The sequence below is a fragment of the Stigmatopora argus genome, chromosome 11 (assembly GCF_051989625.1).
Source record: "Stigmatopora argus isolate UIUO_Sarg chromosome 11, RoL_Sarg_1.0, whole genome shotgun sequence".
Taxonomy (NCBI): Eukaryota; Metazoa; Chordata; class Actinopteri; order Syngnathiformes; family Syngnathidae; genus Stigmatopora; species Stigmatopora argus.
The window spans coordinates 15,329,456-15,349,379 of record NC_135397.1 but is presented as its reverse complement, the minus strand read 5'-3'; the positions used below and the strand labels follow the sequence as shown (position 1 = coordinate 15,349,379).

Genomic DNA, 19,924 nt, shown 5'->3' with positions numbered 1-19,924 from the left:
ACAGTTTTTTTGTGAGGCTGAAAATAGTCTGCTTGCCAATGGTGATATATGTCTTCACATTGCACAGCAACTTTTGTTTAGAAGGCAAATTTATAAAAATAAAGACGCATGTCAAAATTTCTGCAGGTTTTATTCTTCACTTTTCACAGTGTAAGGAGATGTCTTATTTTTATTGCACAATAGAACAAAAATACTTTTTAAAATCATATTTTATATTCTCTTTTCTTATAAGATAAGAGTGTGTGTGTGTGTGTATGTGTCATCGTTTACCTTCCAGCTGCACAAGGGACTAAAGATGGAAATTAGCCCTCAGCTACAATCTTACATATTTACATATATTGGATTGGATAACTTTATTCATCCCGTATTCTGGAAATTTCATTGTCACAGTAGCAAGAGGGTGAGAATGCAGATACAGGAAAGGAATTTTAGACATAAATAGATAGGTAATAAGTAAGTTAATAAATAGATACATGAACAACTATATAAATAAATAAGTGTGTGGCTGAAATATATATATATATATACACATACATATATATACATATACATACATACACAGATGTACATGTATACATACGGTAGGTCTTAACACTCAGCCATTTGTTTTGTTAAAGAGCCTGACAGCTGATGGGAGGAAGGATCTGCGGAAGTGCTCCTTCCTGCTATGAGGGTGCAGCAGTCTATTGCTGAAAGAGCTTTGGAAGGACTCCACAGACTCATGCAGGGGGTGGGAGGTGCTGTCCATGATGGACATCATCCTGGTCAGCATCCTCCGCTCTCCTACTTCCTCCACAGAGACCAAAGGACAGCCCAGAACAGAGCTGGTCCTCATTACCAGCTTATTCAGCCTGTTCCTGTCCCTCTCCGTGCTCCCGCATCCCCAACAGACCACTGCATAAAACACTGTAGATGCCACCACAGTGTCGTAAAAGGTCCTCAGCAGTGTCCTGCACACTCCAAAGGACCGTAGTGTCCTCAGTAGGTAGAGGCGGCTCTGGCCCCTTTTGTACAGGGCATCTATGTTTGTGGACCAGTCTAGTTTGTTGTTGAGGTGAACACCCAAGTACTTACAATTCTCTACGATTTCAATGGCTGTACCCTGGATGTTCACCTGAGTGGTCTGTTGAGGATTCCTCCGAAAATCGATTACCATTTCCTTTGTCTTACTGGTGTTGATGTAGAGGTGCTTTTGCCTACACCAGTCAACAAAGGCTGTGATGAAGATGTGTTCATTAATTTGTGCTCGCCCTTATTAATAAATCAATCAAACTCCAACTCTCATAATTGAATAAGGAGGAAAGTAATTTATTTGTTCACAGAAGTTTCAAGTTTCAAATTTGAAAGAAAAAAGGGTGATAGTTATCGTGATAATTATCGATAGACTTAGATCTTTTATTATCGTGATAACAAATGATAACATAGCTCTAACGTCAACACACTGAATAACCAACTGATGAGGACCTGGTCGAAATAATGCCATCAGGGACTTGGACTAAAGCTACCAATAACCTTTTTGTTTTTTTAAATCAAGCGGAAAGGAAATTTTCACTGAGTACAGTACTTAGTTTACATTTTTTTAATTTATAGATTATATTTAGATATTAATACATTACAGTCTTTTCATATGGCTATTCCTGTAACATTCAATAAATAAACTGATAATTGTACTTGTGTATTTTTTCATAGGTGCGAAAAAAAGTAGTATAGTAGTAGTAACAGGGTTGATCATGAACTACTGTCGAATCTCAATCGAATCTTTTACAATGAAAGCAATGTGGACCCTCCCCCAATTCTTTGCATTGAAAAATTTAAATATGGTACAGTAATGCTTCGAATTTCGCAGATAATGTAGACCAGACAGGGCCACAATAATAGAAAAACTGCGATGTAGGATGTTCCCTATTACTACCTAACTACATGTTTTGGCACCCATACAAGTTATTATCAAGAAGTGTCTTCATTAAATGTTACAGTTATAGGCACATGAAAAGACTAATATAGTAATATCTAAACTTAATCTATTAAAAATGCTAAATACTTTAAGTACTCACAGTGAAAATATTTCCTCTCTGCTTATTTAAAAAAAAAAAAAAAAAAAAAAAAAAAACTGGTTATTGGGAGTTTGAGTCCAAGTGTTCCTCAGAATCGACAGGCATTGTATCATTGATGGAATCTTCAGGAGACGCCTTAGGCGCAGCAAGAGGAGCTTCTGTGATACGTTTTCGACGCACAAGGAACATAGTGATGGGGGAGCAATGTTCCTTCAAACTTTTTGTACGTCCGGGCATACAGACAACCTCCCTGAGCACACTGAGGACCAGTGTGAGCAACATCAGAAGTGCTCGCTATGGCCACACACCAGTATCACACCTAACATCACCAGGTGTATTTCTACTACCCATAAATTATCTAGTCATAATAACATTAAATTATTAATAACCATACATAAAACATCTTAATAAATGTCACTGGAATTTGCACAGATCGGGCTTAAATTTTACCTCATTTTCATTCAAAGGACTTTTCAGGTGAATGTGTAGCTTGAGGTAGTCTGGCTTTCATTTAGTCCATATTTTACCCAAACTTTACCTTCGCTGTATGTTTTGAAGGCCAGACCCTTCTCACTCGTAAAACAAATGATGTCCCCCAGTTTCAACGCTTGTTCTTGTATTTGCACATACTACTCCAACAGCCATTCCAACTTCAAAGATGCAGTTCTTTTTGACTCTGGTTTGGGGATTGGACGCATCACATTCACTTTAGCAGAGCAGGCTTTAGCCTCAGACGCAGGTACTGCCGATGCAGATTGGCTGCTTAGCATAATTGCGTCATATTCAATTATTATCTGGACATCTGTCACTCAATGAAAGCAAAATGATACAGAAAAAAAGTTATATATATCCAATTCATTTGGAGTGCATTCACTGGTGGATAGGTTTTCTTGTGCGCTGAGTGTGCGACCAGTGCGCGATTGCGCAGTTGCACAGCTTAGAGGGAACGTTGATGAGGAGTTGTGACCGCTGTTTCTTTTTTATATTTGTACAAATATGCTTTTGTACAAGGACATGACATTCTCAAGACAATTGCCAAATTCAATGGCTTTGACTATGTCATCAATCTCCGGGATCGTTGTTGCAAACTGCAGATTTCTTTAAGTAAGACCAGATTCTTCATTCTTCCTCATCGTTAGGGTTAGGGTCATTTATTTAAAGGCAATTTTAAGTGTGCTTATTGCGCAGCCGGCTTGTATCCGATTAAATACGGTATGTTCATAGACACAAATATAAATATGTTCATTAATATGTACAGTCCCTTATCAAATAAATCGATCAATGTCAATCAACTCCCCAATGGCACCATTTCGACGAGGTCCTCATCAGTTGAAGGGGTTGAGTGGCTCTCAAGCAGTGTGTTGATGCCCTTCCCTATCATGCCAGCTCCACTGCTTTTTCTTCAGCGTAAATCCCTCATATTCCTGGTTTAATCTTTATTCCTAGTGATTACCACTCGCTTGGTGTCCTTGGAAAAGGATATTGTTGCCGTATTCCAAATGTTGGGTGGTACTCAACGCCGAAGAAGCGGTGCCCCGACGTGCAATTTTTTCATCTGCTGTCTTCCACTTACGAGTTTCAGCGAGAATTTTGCCATTTCTATAAGCATTTTTTTAATTTGGATATTTAAAAAATAACATTATTTATAAAAAATATAAAAATTGCGAATGTTGAAGGCGCAAAGTAGTGAAGGAAGACAGTAACCATATTTATATAAAAGCAACCCTTGGTCTACAGCTGATTACAAAAGAAAAAGGGTAGACTAAGAACCATATTTTTGGGCAGAATTGGCTACAGTATGCCAAACTCTTACTTGTTGTGATAAGTAGTGAGTTCACTTCAGCACCAGTACAGCACACACAAACAAAAGTCCCATGCATGATCTTTAAAAGCAGATCTCACACATTACACATCTGTTTTAGCCATGGTGTTGTCTTGATTCCTCTGAAGTTTGTTGTAAGCGTGATCTGGAACACTGGTAGGGCTAAACTCCATGAATTATTTGCCAGATTTATATGACCCAGATCTGCGTTATGTACCCGCGTGTGTGGAAGCTATACCCATTATATCCTGGCCTCATCCCTGAGCAGCATGCCCCACATGGACACAGCCACGCTGAGAATTCCAGCCTAACCCCATTGCCCCCTTAATTCCTTTCTTACAAAGCCTTTGCAGAGTAGCCGGCCAAAAATAACAAAACATACCACCTGTGCTCTTGCCTGCAAGGATACGTTTAATTCAGAGCAGGATCGGACCGCTAACCCTGAACAAGTACGGTTAAAAAAAAAAAAAAATATATATATATATATATATATATATATATATATATATATATTTATGAAGTAAAAGTTTAAAAAGTATGTATGTATATATATATATATATATATATATATATATATATATATATATATACATACATACATACTTTTTAAACTTTTACTTCATACTACGTCATTCTACCTTTGGACATCTATTCCCACTTCTGGTCACTTCCGAGGTTGGTCTTAACTTTCTGGGACGAATGCACAGTAAACTCCTAACCTCTCGGGTCTTTCATCACTCCCAAGCCGTTCGCAATGCTGTTTCCCCTTGGTGTTATATTGCGTTCGATCCATGGCTTCAGTCCATCTTCCAAGCGTTCACACCCGCATTCTGCTGTCATTCAAGTCAGGCCTTTCCTCTGTATAGCTCTAATTTGCTGTTTCTTGGCGGCCCGGCGGATGAATGTTTAGCGCGTCGGCCTCACAGTGGGGTCCTGGGTTCAAATCCAGGTTGGTCCACCTGCGTGGAGTTTGCATGTTCTACTGTGTGGGTGTTCCCCGGGTACTCCGCTTTCCTCCCATATTCCAAAGAAATGCATGGTAGGCTGATTGAACACTCTAAATTGAGTGTGAGTGTGAGCGTGAATGGTTGTTTGTCTCGTTGTGCCATCAATTCAGGGTGTCCTCCGCGTCGTGCCCCTGAGATAGGCTAACCCCCCCCTCCCTCGACCATAGTGAGGGGGCTTTTGGTCAGTAAGTAGAACGTTGATTAAGTTGTTTTTATTACATAAAGTGGTTAACGTCTAACTTTAACAGGATGGAAATGAGAGTTGCTTGCTAATGCAGGTGGCCATTATTTTCAGAAACTATAGGCTGCCCATTTTCGCCAGGCTAATCAATAAACATAACACTAAAGCCAATGGAGTGTGGTCTGTGGAAAAGCTATACATTGCTCAAATTTCAACCAGCCAGTAATGGTTTCTCAGGTCAGAGATGCAGTAATTTTGTTGCAAATTCAATATTCATAACATTATCTCAAAACCCAGCTAAAATCTGCTATTCAATTATCCATTAAATGGCCCTATAATATCAAAAGACTTAAAAACATGTTTTTTTGGAAATACTTATAAGACAGTTCTCAATGGCTAAGGCAGACATGGGCAAACTACGGCCCGCGGGCCATATACGGCCCGTTAGGCTTTTCAATCCGGCCCACCGACGTTGTCCAAGTCCGAGTACCCACACAAACACTAGTGTCTGTAATTTCATTTAAAAAAATGGAACTAAATTACGTTTTCATTTTTATAATTTATATTGCAGTTATTTCTCTTATTTAAAAAAATACAAAAACGTTTTGGGGGCCTAGAAAGGATTTGAATGGTAAACTGAGTTAAGATCTTGGTTACAGAATGGAATTCAGCAACTGCATGTTTCCCCAAGAGAAGTTAATGTTCCAAGGGAGTTTAGTTAAATGACCATTCCTACATTTGCCAAATCCAAGCGAAGTGGATTCCCTTGACATCTCTGTAGAAATCTCCCTTGGCCTCTTTTAGTGTTTGTGTGCATCTCTGTGGTGGCGGTACACTCCCAGCAGAGCACCTATTAGTCTTGGCCATCGCAGACACCAGAGTCCAGAAGATGAACCCACGAAGCACTTCCTCTCGTAAATCAGCCACCCCGCACTAAGCTGGGAAACAGCTGCAAGCTGCATGTTCACTCACTCGCTGCTCTCTTTTTAAGCCGCCCCTGTAGGCGGAGGGAGGGTTGAATTGGTTGTGGTGGTGTTGGTGTGTGTGCGTGTTTTAGGATACAGGAAATAACCTTCTGACCCTGCCTGCTGCTCTCCGTGTCAGGTTACCGAGAGGTGGGGGAGGGTCCTCTCCCCCTCCTTATCAAGCACACAACTGCAAACAGCTCATGTTTGTCCAGCGCGAAACAAAAAGAAAACAGGCTTACGGTGAAGACGTCGTCGTCGCCTAGTTCGCCTTCATTTTGGAGTGCCGTAGAGGAGGTTGTGGAGCCTACAGAGGAAAAAAGAAAACAGGACTGAAAATCATACAAATATATCCCCCTGAACATACATACACAATTGCTTCTGCGGGTTACAATTTCTTATATATTCAACCGTACATTTAATTACAGTACAGTGGTACCTTGAGATAAAAGCTTAATGGGTTCCGGGACGGAGCTCGTATGTCGATTTAATTGTATCTCAAATCAACGTTTCCCATATAAATTAACAAAAAACAAATGAATTTGTCCCAACCCTCTGATAAAACACCAAAAAACAGGATATTGGAATGGAAAAACCTTTTTATTTGTTCTAATTTGCCATCTATTAACAGTGTAACAAATAACTAGTGGTTATGATGTTAAACAGTACTAAAATTAGGCAGATTTTGTGGAGAGGAGAGAGAGGGGGACAGAAAGAGAGAGAGAGCGAGAGAGACTTTTTGCACGGTAACGCGCCCGTAGCATAAAATAAAAAAAATTCAATGAACTTGGATTACGATACAGACGCACTCAAAAATAAATTCAATCTAACCTTACACTAAACTAATTTTGTTTTAAATTTGTATACCCTTCTTCTCCAGGGTTGGCTCTATTTGCCCCGCCTCCACCCTGAATTTCAGCTGCAGTTTTTAAAAAGAACCTATCGAGGATTGTTTGCTTTTGTCTTCCCTTCAAAATATTCTGAAAATGATGCACACAAATGTCCTCACAATAGGATAACGCACGACCACTTGCCAACGAGAAGTGGTATAATCCTCTCGTATTAGCAAGCAAGGTAGTCAGTTAGTCAGTGTAGAATGCTGTATGCCACGTGTGCAGCATTCTGCACTAACGGGGGGAAAATACTGAAAAAAATGCAACGCTCCGCCCCAGTGCTCGTAGAGACATTACACAAGGGAGTTGCGGCGAGATGATGATGTCATAAGCAGCCTCTTTGTTTGCTCGTATGTCAAAATTTGTCTCGTATCTCAAGGTAAATATTTGATCGAAATTTTATTCGTATGTCAAATTGCTTGTATGTCAGGGCACTCGTAAGTCAAGGTATTACTGTAATGGAAAATGATTGCAACCAGGCATTTAGGTCTAGCGGTACCGTAAACCAGCGTTAAACTGTGCCATTTCATACCATAGCTGATGTTACTGGTGTACTTTCTGTGGAAATATGAATTTTGAAATCATTTGGTAGTTACGCTGCAGATCAATGACGTCAGACGTTGTAGAAAACTTATGTATAAGTGTTAACAGCGTTTTGGGCGAACACTTATGGTTTTTCTAAGAGAACCGAAGAATAGGTGCTGACTTTCCATTCAATTGACCTTTCGTTAAAGCCCCACTACCACCCACCCCCAGTTTTGGTGCTTAACCAACAATCTTCGTGAAATCAACGACACAGGCAGAGGTGGGTTATATTGAATATATTTTAAAAATTGTATCATGCTATCAAGGCAAATGCATGCAGGTTCAAGACTTTGGGCAAAGCAAACGGTTGTTACACAAAAAATAAAAACTCAAGTCAAGGCACTTGTTAAGATGGTGTTTATTTAAAAAGAGGAAACATTGCATCAATTTCAACACATTGAATAGGATGGCGAACGAAGAGATGAATTTAACTAATAGTTTTAGATGTATTGATTTACATTTTTAGGTATTAACTCATTAACTCAAGCCCTCCCAGTCACATCGGATTGGGCATCTCTCACCATCAATGGCGGGGACATATTATCACTTGTTGTGGCATTTATCAAGTTGAGATAACAAGTAACAAATCTCAAAGGACGCGCTGCAATGCTTGTGCTAGCATGACACACACGTTAACATGCATGTTAGCGTATGTTTTAAAAAGGCAACAAGAGCAAAACTGAATTTGATTCTGTTTTATTGACGTAATGTGCATTTGGGAATATATAAGTCAAAGTATTCAAACATCTACAAATCTGTCAAAGTCCTCATCTTCTCTATCCGACATAAAAAGTTCAGCCAAGTGGACGAGTTCTCCAACAATGCTGGGTTCCATCCCTTGTCAGGGTCAGAGTTGACGCTGTGGAATTTCGTAATAGTGATTCCAGCTTTGACGAAAGCGCAAACTATAGTGCTCGCCGTTACTTTGGCCCAGGCATCGACAATCCATTCCAAATCGTCACGCAACTTGCTCGACGCTCCCTGCCCGTCATTGTATAGAGGGTTAAAAGCCCTACGAGCACACCGTAGTCAACTGCATTGCCACTTATCTGGGATGTTTTGAATAGATTTACCTTAATGCTTGGAATACGCAGGGAGGCTATTTTTAGGGTGAACGTCCGCTGGGTTATCGCAATAAGTAGTGTGTCGGCAAGAAATGAAACCAGCCAGTCAACCGGTCAGGGTCATACAAAATTTTGAAGAGTGCATAAACAAGGGGCACCGACTGATTGGGCGCCCAGTCCGTTTTAGAGAAAATTTTAGACTTTCAAGGGCGCCCTATAGGTGTGAAAATACGGTAATACTTTTTTTCTCAACCTGAATAGGTTTCCTGGTATTAGGGTTAGTTGGGGTTTTGGTTGGTTTTGTTATGTTTCATGTGTGTCCTGTCCGAATGATTGCAGATTATGTTCACCTGTCGTTTCTCCGCCCCTGGTGTATCGCCTGCTTGCTCTCTCGTGTTACCCACGTGTTCCTAATTGTAATCAACCCCTGTCTGTCCATTTAAACCCCAAGTGACTACGCCATGTCCCATGTACCTCGTCTTCCCATGTCTTTCTGTCAGGTTTGATTTTATAATTTGATTGGACGAGGGGGGCCGTCTGGCTACAAAGGATATCAAAGACATGCTAGCAAAGTGGCAAGAGTTTTCTGATTTTGTAGAAAAGAGGCACCCTGACAAGCTGGCAAGTGGTCGCGCGTTATCGTATTGTAAGGACATTTGTGCGCGTCATTTTCAAAATATTTTGAAGGGAAGGCAAAAACAAAAAACTCTTGATGCGTTCATTTAAAAAACTCCCGCTGAAGGTGGAGTCAACCCGCAGAACAAAAAAATTAAAACAAAATTAGAATTCAGTTTTGTGTGAAGTTACATTATACGTATGTTTGAGTGTACATGTGTATATGTATATACAGACGCTCCCCTACTTACGAACATTCGAGTTACGAACAACGGTACATACGAACATGTCTGCAAATTGCGTTTATGTCGAAAAATTTTCGTAAGTTGGATTTTGTATTGCGCGCCTTTTTCCAAGTAGTGCTTCTTTCCGCCGCTAATACCGACGCCTGGCGCTGTGAGAGCTCAGCTCACCCAGCATCTACCTTCCTCTGCCCAGTTCGTTGGAGTGCGGAAGTGCGTGAACGTATTTCCAGTGCGCAAAGAACCTTTTTCATTTTTATCATTAAATATCTCGTGCATCCATTATTCAATATGGTTGGTGAAAAGCGAAAGGCTTCTAGTGAGGGAGGTGCAAGGAAGAGGCAAGCCATTTCATTTGAAACGAGTGGCAATAATAACGAAGCTTGATGCGCGTGAGAAAGTGGTGAGCGTTGCACGAGAATACAATTTGAATCGTTCGACCGTCAGTACCATTTATAAACATAAAGATCGAGCAGCAGGACCCAAATATTGAACGTTGCAGAAAGTTTGCAAATCAATTGAATGGTGCCATACAGTGCTACCGCATCATATATGATGAAAACAAGAAAACTGCAATCGTCATTAGATAGCTTCTTTCGGCCAATTTCTAGTAAATCTCTCTCTCTCTCTCTCTCTCTCTCTCTCTCTCTCTCTCTCTAATGTATGTATACAGTACTGTATGTATTCTCTCCATGTTATTAAATGTTTTTTTCAGTACAAACCAATGCGTGTTACTTATACAAGCCTTAAACATACAAATGCACTTATATAAACCTTCAATATACTTATATAGGCCTTAAACATAAATTATAATACAAAATATAGCACTGAGCAACTTCGAAACAAATTCAGCTTATGAACAATCGCTCGGACTCTAACTCGTTCGTAAGTAGGGGAGCGTCTGTATGTATATATGTATCTGGAGCGAGCTGCACAAGCAAATTTAATGTTGTGTTGATTTAAAGCCATTTTCAAGATGGGCTTTTCAAGAAAAAAAATCTGGACATCATTAAGAAAGGTCAGACAACTCCAAAGCAAACAAGCCTGTCACAACTGGAAACGAACATTTTCAGCACTAAATCGAATAAAAACGTATGCCAGAAATACGACAGGACAGGCTCGACTTTCAGCATTAGCTTCGACGGCGATAGAAAAGAAGGAAGAAAGAAAGGAGGATGGATATTGTGTACAGTTAAAAAGGATCTTTGGTGAGTAAAATATGGCTATATTCCTAAATAATATTTCCATTGTATGAGGTTATTATTGATTATTTTTTATGTGTCGCAGCCGTAGCTGCAGTAGAGGTTTTATAGCCATAAAATAGTTTTTGTTGAAGGCGTCACTATGAAATGCACGGACCGCCGCTGATATACGTGTACGTTTACGTGTACATGTATATGCATATCAAAATTTGTCTCGTATCTCAAGATAAATATTTACCACGCCATACGCAGTTTCTGGGTGTGATGACAAGTAGGCTTTTTGTTGTTGATGATGACGACAGGGCCTATGTCCGATTATTATTTGCTCAAAATTTTACTCGTATCTCAAATTGCTCGTATGTCGGGGCCCTCGTATGTCGAGGTACCACTGTATAGAAAGAAAAACGTGTTTGTTGGTAAACAATCGTGACTTTTTGATCGTCAGTTTAATAGCCAAGGGAATAACCAGTAAAAGTGCAACACACCTTCTGCCAAGTCTTCGATGGCCTTCCGCACGCCCCTGTCGAATGCCCTGGCATCAGAGGGACTCTGGAAAGACAGGCCACATCTACGGTCCTCCACCTTCCAGTGGTGAAAAGTGGGTGTGGCAATAGTATACACCAAGTCCTTCCTCAGCGGACAGTCCATGATCACCTACCAAACAAATATGCCAGTCACGCCTCTTCAAATGGGGAGTATTTTGGCAATATTTTCCATATCTTGAAGCTTCCTGGACAATCATTAGAAACTTTCTTCACCTGTTTGTCCCGTATCCGCTCGCCTCGAATGAGGAATTTGGAGTTGCTCAAGAGTGGCAGCGGGGGTAGTTCGAGTGGTCGCAGGCAACACACCCCGACCCTGCTGAGTGCACCGCCATCCTGGGCCAGCCAGCCTCCACTCGAGTCGTCCCGCGTCATCACCACTGCTTTCACACGCACAATGTAGCTGTCACTGCAACATGAAAGGTAAAATTGTTAAGACCTACGGCTCAAACATTGTGAAAGTTTCTCCTGCAGGAAACCCAGTGGAACAAATGACAAACAAATGCAGTGCTTGTGCTTCACAAATACTAGCGGTTACCAAAATTCAGTGTTTCCTTGAACAACAACACAAATTTGGTATTTCAGTGAGCACAATTGTTTGTCTTTTATCTCTACAATAGTCACAAACATAGAAACAAAATTAAAATCCAAAGTTGTCAATGCTATAGTATTCCCCAAAAGCAACTACTTTAAAAATTTGAACATTATTTTCATCGAATTGTATTATTCTCAAAAGTAACTTTTGTTATTTTGTGGTAATTCATTTAAATGTTATATTCGCCGAAATTTCAACGAGAGCATGAACTAGTTCAGGAATTCCCGCATAATGGGAGTCCCAAACTTTATCAATCTTGTGATTGGGACTACATTAATAAGTGATGATTTGTAACGCCCCCCCGTGTTAAAAAATATAGAGGAAAGAAGCATTCATGTTGTAGTTTTATTTTCATGGGCCAACACTATCTTGATTTCCCTTGGCACGTCAAAAGAACTACACATTCCAATATCTCAACATTTTTCGGCTACTAGCGAAAAAGTGGACAAAAACAATAAAAACAAAAGGAGGATATAGAAGCATAAAAAGAGAGCTACACATGAATCTCCGCAACAATGAGCCATCAGTGAAACTGGAGCAACTTGTTGGAAAATTTCATGAGCGGAACATACCACTACTTTAAATATAGCGGTTAAAATTGTGTGGCACCAATTAAGGATTTTAGGGGCTTGGAGATGAGTGGTCTCAATGTATGAATAAAACAAATCTTTCTTTGGACTAGTTCTTATTAAAAGGCATCATTTAAAAAAAATAGGGTTTACTCATCCATGGCATGGTATGACCAATGAATGTGATGGTTTTGTTTTTCTTAGCCATACCAAAGAGCTACTGATATAAAGCAGCTCTTCCGTGATAACAAAATTCAATTACCGTATTTTCACGCCTATAAGGCGCGCATAAAAGTAAAAAAAAATCTCCAAAATAGACAGGGCGCCTTATAATGCAGAGCGCCCTTTGTGAGCGCCGAGCGCCACCAAGCGGCGCCGAGCGGGAGCGCTCGCGGGGGCGCCGAGCGGCTGGCGATAGCGCTGGCTACCGGAAGCAGCTTATTTCCGGGTTCCGGTGCGCAGTGACTGCTGGGAAAAAAGACGCTAAAATCATAAACAGCCTCTCATGTCTTGGCCACCTGGCTTTCTCGTTTCTCGAAATTTTTCTCGTATCTAGAGATCATTATTTGCTCAAAATTTTACTCGTATCTCGAAATGCTCGTAGTCGGGGTGCTCGTATGTCGAGGTACCACTGTATTTCTATAAAGGCGCGAAAACATGTACAGTAATCCCTCGAATATCGCGGCTTCAACTTTCGCGGTTTCACTACATCACATTTTTTTCTGGGGTAATTTTTTATTTTTTTTAAATTCATAAAGATGTGAAAATCCCGCTGAAACTCGCAAGCGGAAGCCACCCCCATGCCCCCCTTGCTACTAGAACTCAGCACTGAAGCAATTTTTTTTTTTTTTTTTTTTTAACTTTTTAAGTAGGGGTGACCCTACTCCGTGGTTTTTCGTTTATTGCGGCCATGTCTGGTATACATTAACCGCGATATTCGATGAATTACTGTACTGCTCATAGCGATCTCAATCATATATTCTGCAAATAATTGACTTGATATTATTTTCGGACGGAAAGATTTTCAAGTGAAAAGGCCCAAAATGGAACTCAACCAAAATTCTTTGTTTGCAATTCCAATGTAAACGGCAAAAGAATAACCAGTTATTTGACTTCTCGACGAAAGAACCTGCAAAAGTTTAGTCTAGTATTCACCGCTATGAGACAAAAGAGTGGTCATGTTCCAACATGACAGTCGCCACCCTCCACAGGGGCACAATGAACTCCGTGCACTGATCTGACAACAACAGGAAGGAGACGTACGTGTGTGTGTGTGTGCGCGTCTTTTTAAAATGAACATACAAAGCGGTGGGTGGATCGGTGCTCCACTGTTTGTCTGTTGTCACGCCGTCAGCCAACCTGTCATTCAGTCACTTTTATGAATGTGCGTGTGTGGGAGGGCGCCACTCTACCGGTTTCGCCACCTGTACACGGTGTGCATAGATGCGTCAAATCCGCTGCACTGTCTATAAAGTAATTATATAACACCGTCACTCTCTCCTCCACATCCCCTTGAGTCCCTTTCTTGCTCGCCCGCACACACACACGTTTATTTCCATTCTCTTCCATTGAAATATACAGTAGCATTCCCCTGATGCTAAAATCTGTCATTACGAAGGGTACTATGAAGACCCGAATAATAGTAGGCACTGGAAGAATTGTAGGGAGTGGAAAATTCCAAATGAATTAATAATAGTAGGCACCGGAATATTAGTAGGCACGAGATAAGTGTCTAAACAGATTCGATGCATGTTTTTTGTAAAACGGATCTCGTTTTACGCATTTCGGCTCTAATCCGGATCGTCTCGGTCACTGGTAGCAGACGAAAACGTCATCGTCAACTGCTAATATTGTCATGCTTTAAGCATGATATGCGCACACGCATTCCCCTTTCACACGAAACAGGAAATGATTAAATCATTTCCTGTTTCGTTATTTAAGCAGCTACGAGTCATAGCGCTTGGGTCCGAATACATTCACGGTCGCGTCACGACAACGCGGCGCGACCATAACACTTTTACGTGCACCCTATGTGAGTAAATATGTGCCGCGTTGCATTTGTACGGTTTTCTATTGCTTAATACGGGGAATTCCAATCATTAATACGGGGAGGAATTGGCCCAGGTTGACAGGTATGACATTGTAATTATGTATATTGCAACTCTACCAGTGGCAATTGCACGTTCTTACTAGTACTAGTACGTTAGTAAAAACAGCACGTGTGCTTTACACGTAGAAAGTTAATGACATAGAACAATGTTGCTGCTGCACGGACTTAATTGAGGCAAAAATTAATAATCGTAGGCACCCGAATAAGAATCGTAGGCATGCGAAAATTTGAGTTGAAAAAATAATCGTAGGCATACGATTATTCGGGTCTTCATAGTATGTCAAAGCCAAACTTGTAATATCATTGTTAAAGGGGAAATTATTTGCTATCCCCAAATCACATCATTTTTTTTCTATTCACATTATTTAGATGATTTAAAAAAACATTTAATCTGTTCGAAAATAAGTGCTGAAAACATGGGCACAAGCTGAGGACAAGGGAGATGAATCTCTGAGTTATAGGATGAAACCCTTTTGTTCTTATTTTTGCCAGTTTGTGTTTTTGGCGTGTTTAAAACCTGCATTGTTGTTTTAACAAGCCAATTCCCAATGTCATCACTGCTTTTCGGCCTGCCGCTACCAGTATATTTGTCACTAGGTTTTCCATTTTAGCAAGGATATGACAATCTCTTTAATATGCACATTTCCTGGATACTACAATCCACTAAACAAAATAGGGATGTTATTTAAACTACCATAAAATGAGGAGATAAAAAAGGCATCATTAAGCGACACAGAGCGCGGCTCGGGTAGTCTCTCATCTTCTCCCGCTTTATCCGAAGTCGGGTCGCGGGGGCAGCAGAGAACAAGAACCCAAAATACTTAAACTCCTCCACCTGGGGAAGGACCTGAAGGGCATGCCACCCTTCTCCAACTAAGGACCATGGTCTCAGATTTGGAGGTACTGATTCTCATCTCGCTTCATACTCCGTTGCGAATCGTTCCAGCGAGAGTTGGAGATCGCGGCTTGATGAAGCCAACAGAACCACATTTGCAAAAAGCAGGGATGCAATACGGAGGACCCCCGGGGACCCTGCTAAGGGTGTAGAGCTGATCCACTGTTCCACGGCCAGGACGAAAACCACCCTGCTCCTCATGAATCCGAGATTTGAACTCCCGACGGAGCCTCCTCTCCAGTACCCCAGAAGAGACCTTCCCGAGGAGGCTGAGGAGTGTGATTCCCCGATAATTGGAACACACCCTCCGGTCCCCCTTTTTAAAAAGGAGAACCACCCCAGTCTGCAAATTCTGAGGGACTGACCCCGATGTCCACGCCATGTTGCAGAGATATGTCAACCAAGACAGCCCAACAACATCCAGAGCCTTTAGAAACACCGGGCGGATCTCATCCACCCCCAGGCCCTTGCCACCAAGGAGCTTTTTAACCACCTCGGTGACTTCAACCTCAGAGATAAAAGTCCGCTCCAGAGTCCCCCGGCTCTGCTTCCTCATGGGAAGGTGTGTCGTTGGAGTTGAAGAGGTCTTCTAAGTATTCGGCCCACCGATTCACAACATCCTGATTCGAGGTCAGCAGCCCCCCATCCCCACTATGCAACTGTGTTGATGGCTTAGGGTGTCCTGGTGCCACGAGCACATATGGACACCCTTATACTTGAACATGGAGTTCATTATTGTCAATCCATGATGAGCTCAGAAATCACACAATAGAACACCACTCGGGTTTCGATCAGGGGGCCCGTTCTTCCCAATCACTCCACTTCAGGTCTCACTGTCATTGCCCATGTGAGCATTCATGTCCCCCGAAGGAGCACTCTCCAGGATCCCTTCCAAGGACTTCAAAAACGGTGGGTACTCTGGAGACTGAGGAAAAAACTTGGAAATGGGAGTTTTGCGAGGCCATGGAGAATGACATCTAGATTGCTTCGAAGAAATTCTGGTCCATCATTCGGCGTCGGGGAGCAGTGTACCACCGACACTGTGTACAGTGGGAATGGGGTGCTACTGGCCTCAACTTGTGATGTTGTGAGTGAGTGGGCCGAATACTTTAAAGACTCCACCCCATGAGGACGCACATCCTCGGTTCTCACTGAATGGAGTTTGGAAACAATGGTTTAGTGCAGGGGTCGGCAGCCTCAAATGTTGCAAGAGCCATATTGAACGAAAAAAACAAATTTGTCTGGAGCCGCAACAAATTTAAAAGCCTTATACAAAAAGTATAGTGAAGGCAAAGCATGCCTTATGTATCTACCTACAGTGGTTCCTCGAGATACGAGCCTAATGCGTTCCGGGACTGAGCTCGTATGTCGATTTACTCGTATCTCAAATGAACGTTTCCTATAGAAATAAACTAAAAACAAAATAATTCGTTAGAACCCTCTGAAAAAAACACCAAGAACAGGATATTGAACTGAAAAAACATTTTTTATTTGTTTAAATTCGCCATCTATTAACAGAGTAACAAATAACTAGTGGTTATGATGTTTAATAGTACAAAAATTAGATGGATTTCACAGAGTGAAGAGAGACAGAGAGAGAGCGAGACTTTTTGCACGGCAAAACAAATTTAAATGAACCTGAATTACGATACAGAATTCAAAAATAAATTTAATCTAACCTTACACTAAACTTAATTCGAATTTAGTTTTACATTTTTATACCTTTCTTTTCCCGGGTTGGCTCTATTTGCCCCGCCTCCACCCTGACTTTCAGATTCAGCTAAAAGGAACCTTTCGAGGGTTGTTTGCTTTTGTCTTCTCTTCAAAATATTCCGAAAATGATGCACACAAATGTCCTCACAATAGGATAACGCACGACCACTTGCTAACGAGAAGTAGTATGCTCCTCTCGTATTAGCAATCAAGCTCCGCCATTCTGCACTGACTAAGGGGCAACGCTCCGCCCAGTGCTCGTAGAGACATCACACGAGGGAGGTGCGGGGAGAGAGACAGTGCCCATGATGTTCTTATGAGCAGCCTCTCGCGTCTGCTGTATGCTCGTATATCAAATGTCTCGTATCTCAAGATAAATATTTGCTCGAAATTTTACTCATATCTCAAATTGGTCGTATGTCGAGGTATTACTGTATATTAGCCTACTATCAAAATGAGTAAGTTGGTTAGAAACACATCATGAGCAATCATGATTAAATGCTTATTGTCCCTGCAGCTCATTCTGTAGAGAACGAGATACCCGTAACTGCTCTGCACGATGGCACCTTAAGTTTAATTTCATTACAATATTAATGAATTATGCTTCATTGCTTTGATAAAATTAAAGAAATTTGATTTTGAGGATTCGACAAAACAAAGACAAAATGCAACGTGCATAACATGCCCCTGCGCCATCTGTGAACGGTTTTCATGATTTATTATCTCTCGGGTTGCAAGAAAGCTTGCAGCAGTAGTGTAGTTTGGAGATTGAATCCACTTCTTAAATCTATTCAGGCGCTCCTCTAATTTTTCCAGAAGTAATGCAATCCCACTTTTCTCTCATTTCCAACTGGGTACTCGGCTGCAAATCTAGCATGCCTTACCTTAATGTCTTTTAACAGTCTTTTTGTTATTTGACAACTTCTCGCTACAAAGCGAATGTTCAAGCGTTCCTTCCACATTGGCTGTGAATGCAAATGATTCGGTCAAAGAAACGTTGAATCCTCTGTTATTTTTCTCTTTTCCCCTCGGGATCCATGGCCCATCACACAGTCGCCAGTTTGTTTACAACAGCGATCTGCCTAGCATCCCACCCTGCTCATAGAAATGTGTGTCGCAGGCTATGACGCAAATCTTCGCTGACAGAAATTTTGACATTAAATATTTCCTACAGAAACCATATTAAAATAATAACTATATTTCTCTCCCCGATTTTCAAACATTTTTGAAAAAGCTCCAGGGAGCCACTAGGGCATCGCTAAAGAGCCACATGCAGCTCCAGAACCTATGGTGCGATTCTGGAAATGTGGTATTGATACTTGATAAAACAGAAAAATGTTTGACCTATATAGTTCTACGGACGAACCAGACAGCAGTGACGATACTGGGCTTTGGCTCATGAAGACAACAATATGCGTGTTTTGAACTTGCTTAAAACAAAAACACTGACTAAAGGAGTTTCTACTATAACTCAGAATACACTTGTTCTTAGGTTGAACCGATGTTTCAGCACTTATTTTCAAACTGATTTTTAGGTATTTGAAGGAAAATTATCAGAAAAAAGCAACATTAAGGTTGTTGATTTCCTGCCTTGGGATTAGCTAAAGGCCCTGACTCCTTATAGCCCAGTGGCTCACCAGTTTCATATGCACATTCACCGAACCCTACTTTAGTGTAAAATAAAATATGATTTTTTTTTTCAAACTCAAGATATACAAATTCCTCGGAGCACTGATTGGCCAAGCAATGTCACGTGATCACCTGCAGCCAGTGATGGTCAAGTGGGGTATGTTATCATCAATACACATGATGAGTCGATGTGTCTTGACCTCCGCGGCAGAGGCTCCACTGAACCCCTGAGACCGACTCACCAAACTCCTGGGGTTCGATCGAACCCAGGTTAAGAACCACTGTTATAGCCAAAGTCTGCATGTTACTCCGCATTGGGTAACTTAGCCGTTGGAAAGAAAATACTGCTCATTTTCAATGGACATCATGGCTGTTTAGGTGAATCACACTGCCAACTTCTGGTAGACTTTAAAACACATGTGCAACAGGTTGTCCCCCACGCAGGCCACCCAAAAGTAGTAATAAAGCAAAAATCCAGACCTCTCTATAAGCACACATGCTCCAAGATACACAGTAGTGGTTATCAGTGCTTTTGGAGATGTGAAAACGTCATATTTGGGTCTAGTCTTGTGACCTGTGTTTACAGCCCCTGTCTGCTGAAAGGCCCTGTAATCTGTGGTGGGTAGAGCCACAAATGCTACCTTGATACACACAGCAGCATGTTTTCAATGAATATAGAGTCAAACATACAGAACAAAGATGCGCGCAAACTATTGTGGGGGCTAGGGAGCTAATTCGGGCAAGACAATTGTGAACAGCTCTTTCTGGGCTTGTTCAAAGTCAAAATCAACAACTTTAAGGTCAGTTTTTCGCACAAGAATAATTTCAATCTATAGTTACTGTATTCAGGGATCCAACTGTTGCCCTAATGACATTACACAAATTTTAAGTAACACACTGCTTTGTAAAGTGTAAATGTCAAATTTTTGATCATTTGTTCGATTTGTTTCATGCACGTCTGTCGAAATGTGGCGTCAAAAGAAACTCTTTCCAGTGATTTTTCTTCCTCTTCGTATTTCCAGTCATTTGTTTTGAAAGTTGGAAGCTATGTAATGGCTGAATTTTTACACAATGGGAAAAGTGGAAGAAATGTAGTATTTTATGTCACCAGACCTTACTAAGTAACAATTTCATTTTTTAAGAGTTAAAGAAAAAAGTCCAACCTTTGCTAATTTTACTTGCCATTTGTTCACAAATTTCTGTTATTTGTTTTGTTGTTAATTATATGTGTTTGCACAGCA

The 19,924-nt window shown here is 41.0% G+C and overlaps 1 protein-coding gene across 2 annotated transcripts in view; it reads right to left on the bottom strand.

The window, feature by feature from the left end:
- The window catches only part of spred2b (sprouty related EVH1 domain containing 2b), a 39,338-nt gene that overhangs the window by 7,244 nt on the left and 12,170 nt on the right, over positions 1 to 19,924 (bottom strand). For both annotated transcript variants that reach the window (XM_077613054.1, XM_077613053.1), the window contains 3 exons: positions 11,389 to 11,581; positions 11,116 to 11,284; positions 6,272 to 6,336 (listed from right to left, as the gene is read on the bottom strand). In XM_077613054.1, coding sequence (XP_077469180.1) covers positions 6,272 to 6,336; positions 11,116 to 11,284; positions 11,389 to 11,547 — 393 coding nt within the window. In that variant the 5' untranslated portion in view covers positions 11,548 to 11,581. The remainder of the gene's footprint in view (positions 1 to 6,271; positions 6,337 to 11,115; positions 11,285 to 11,388; positions 11,582 to 19,924) is intronic.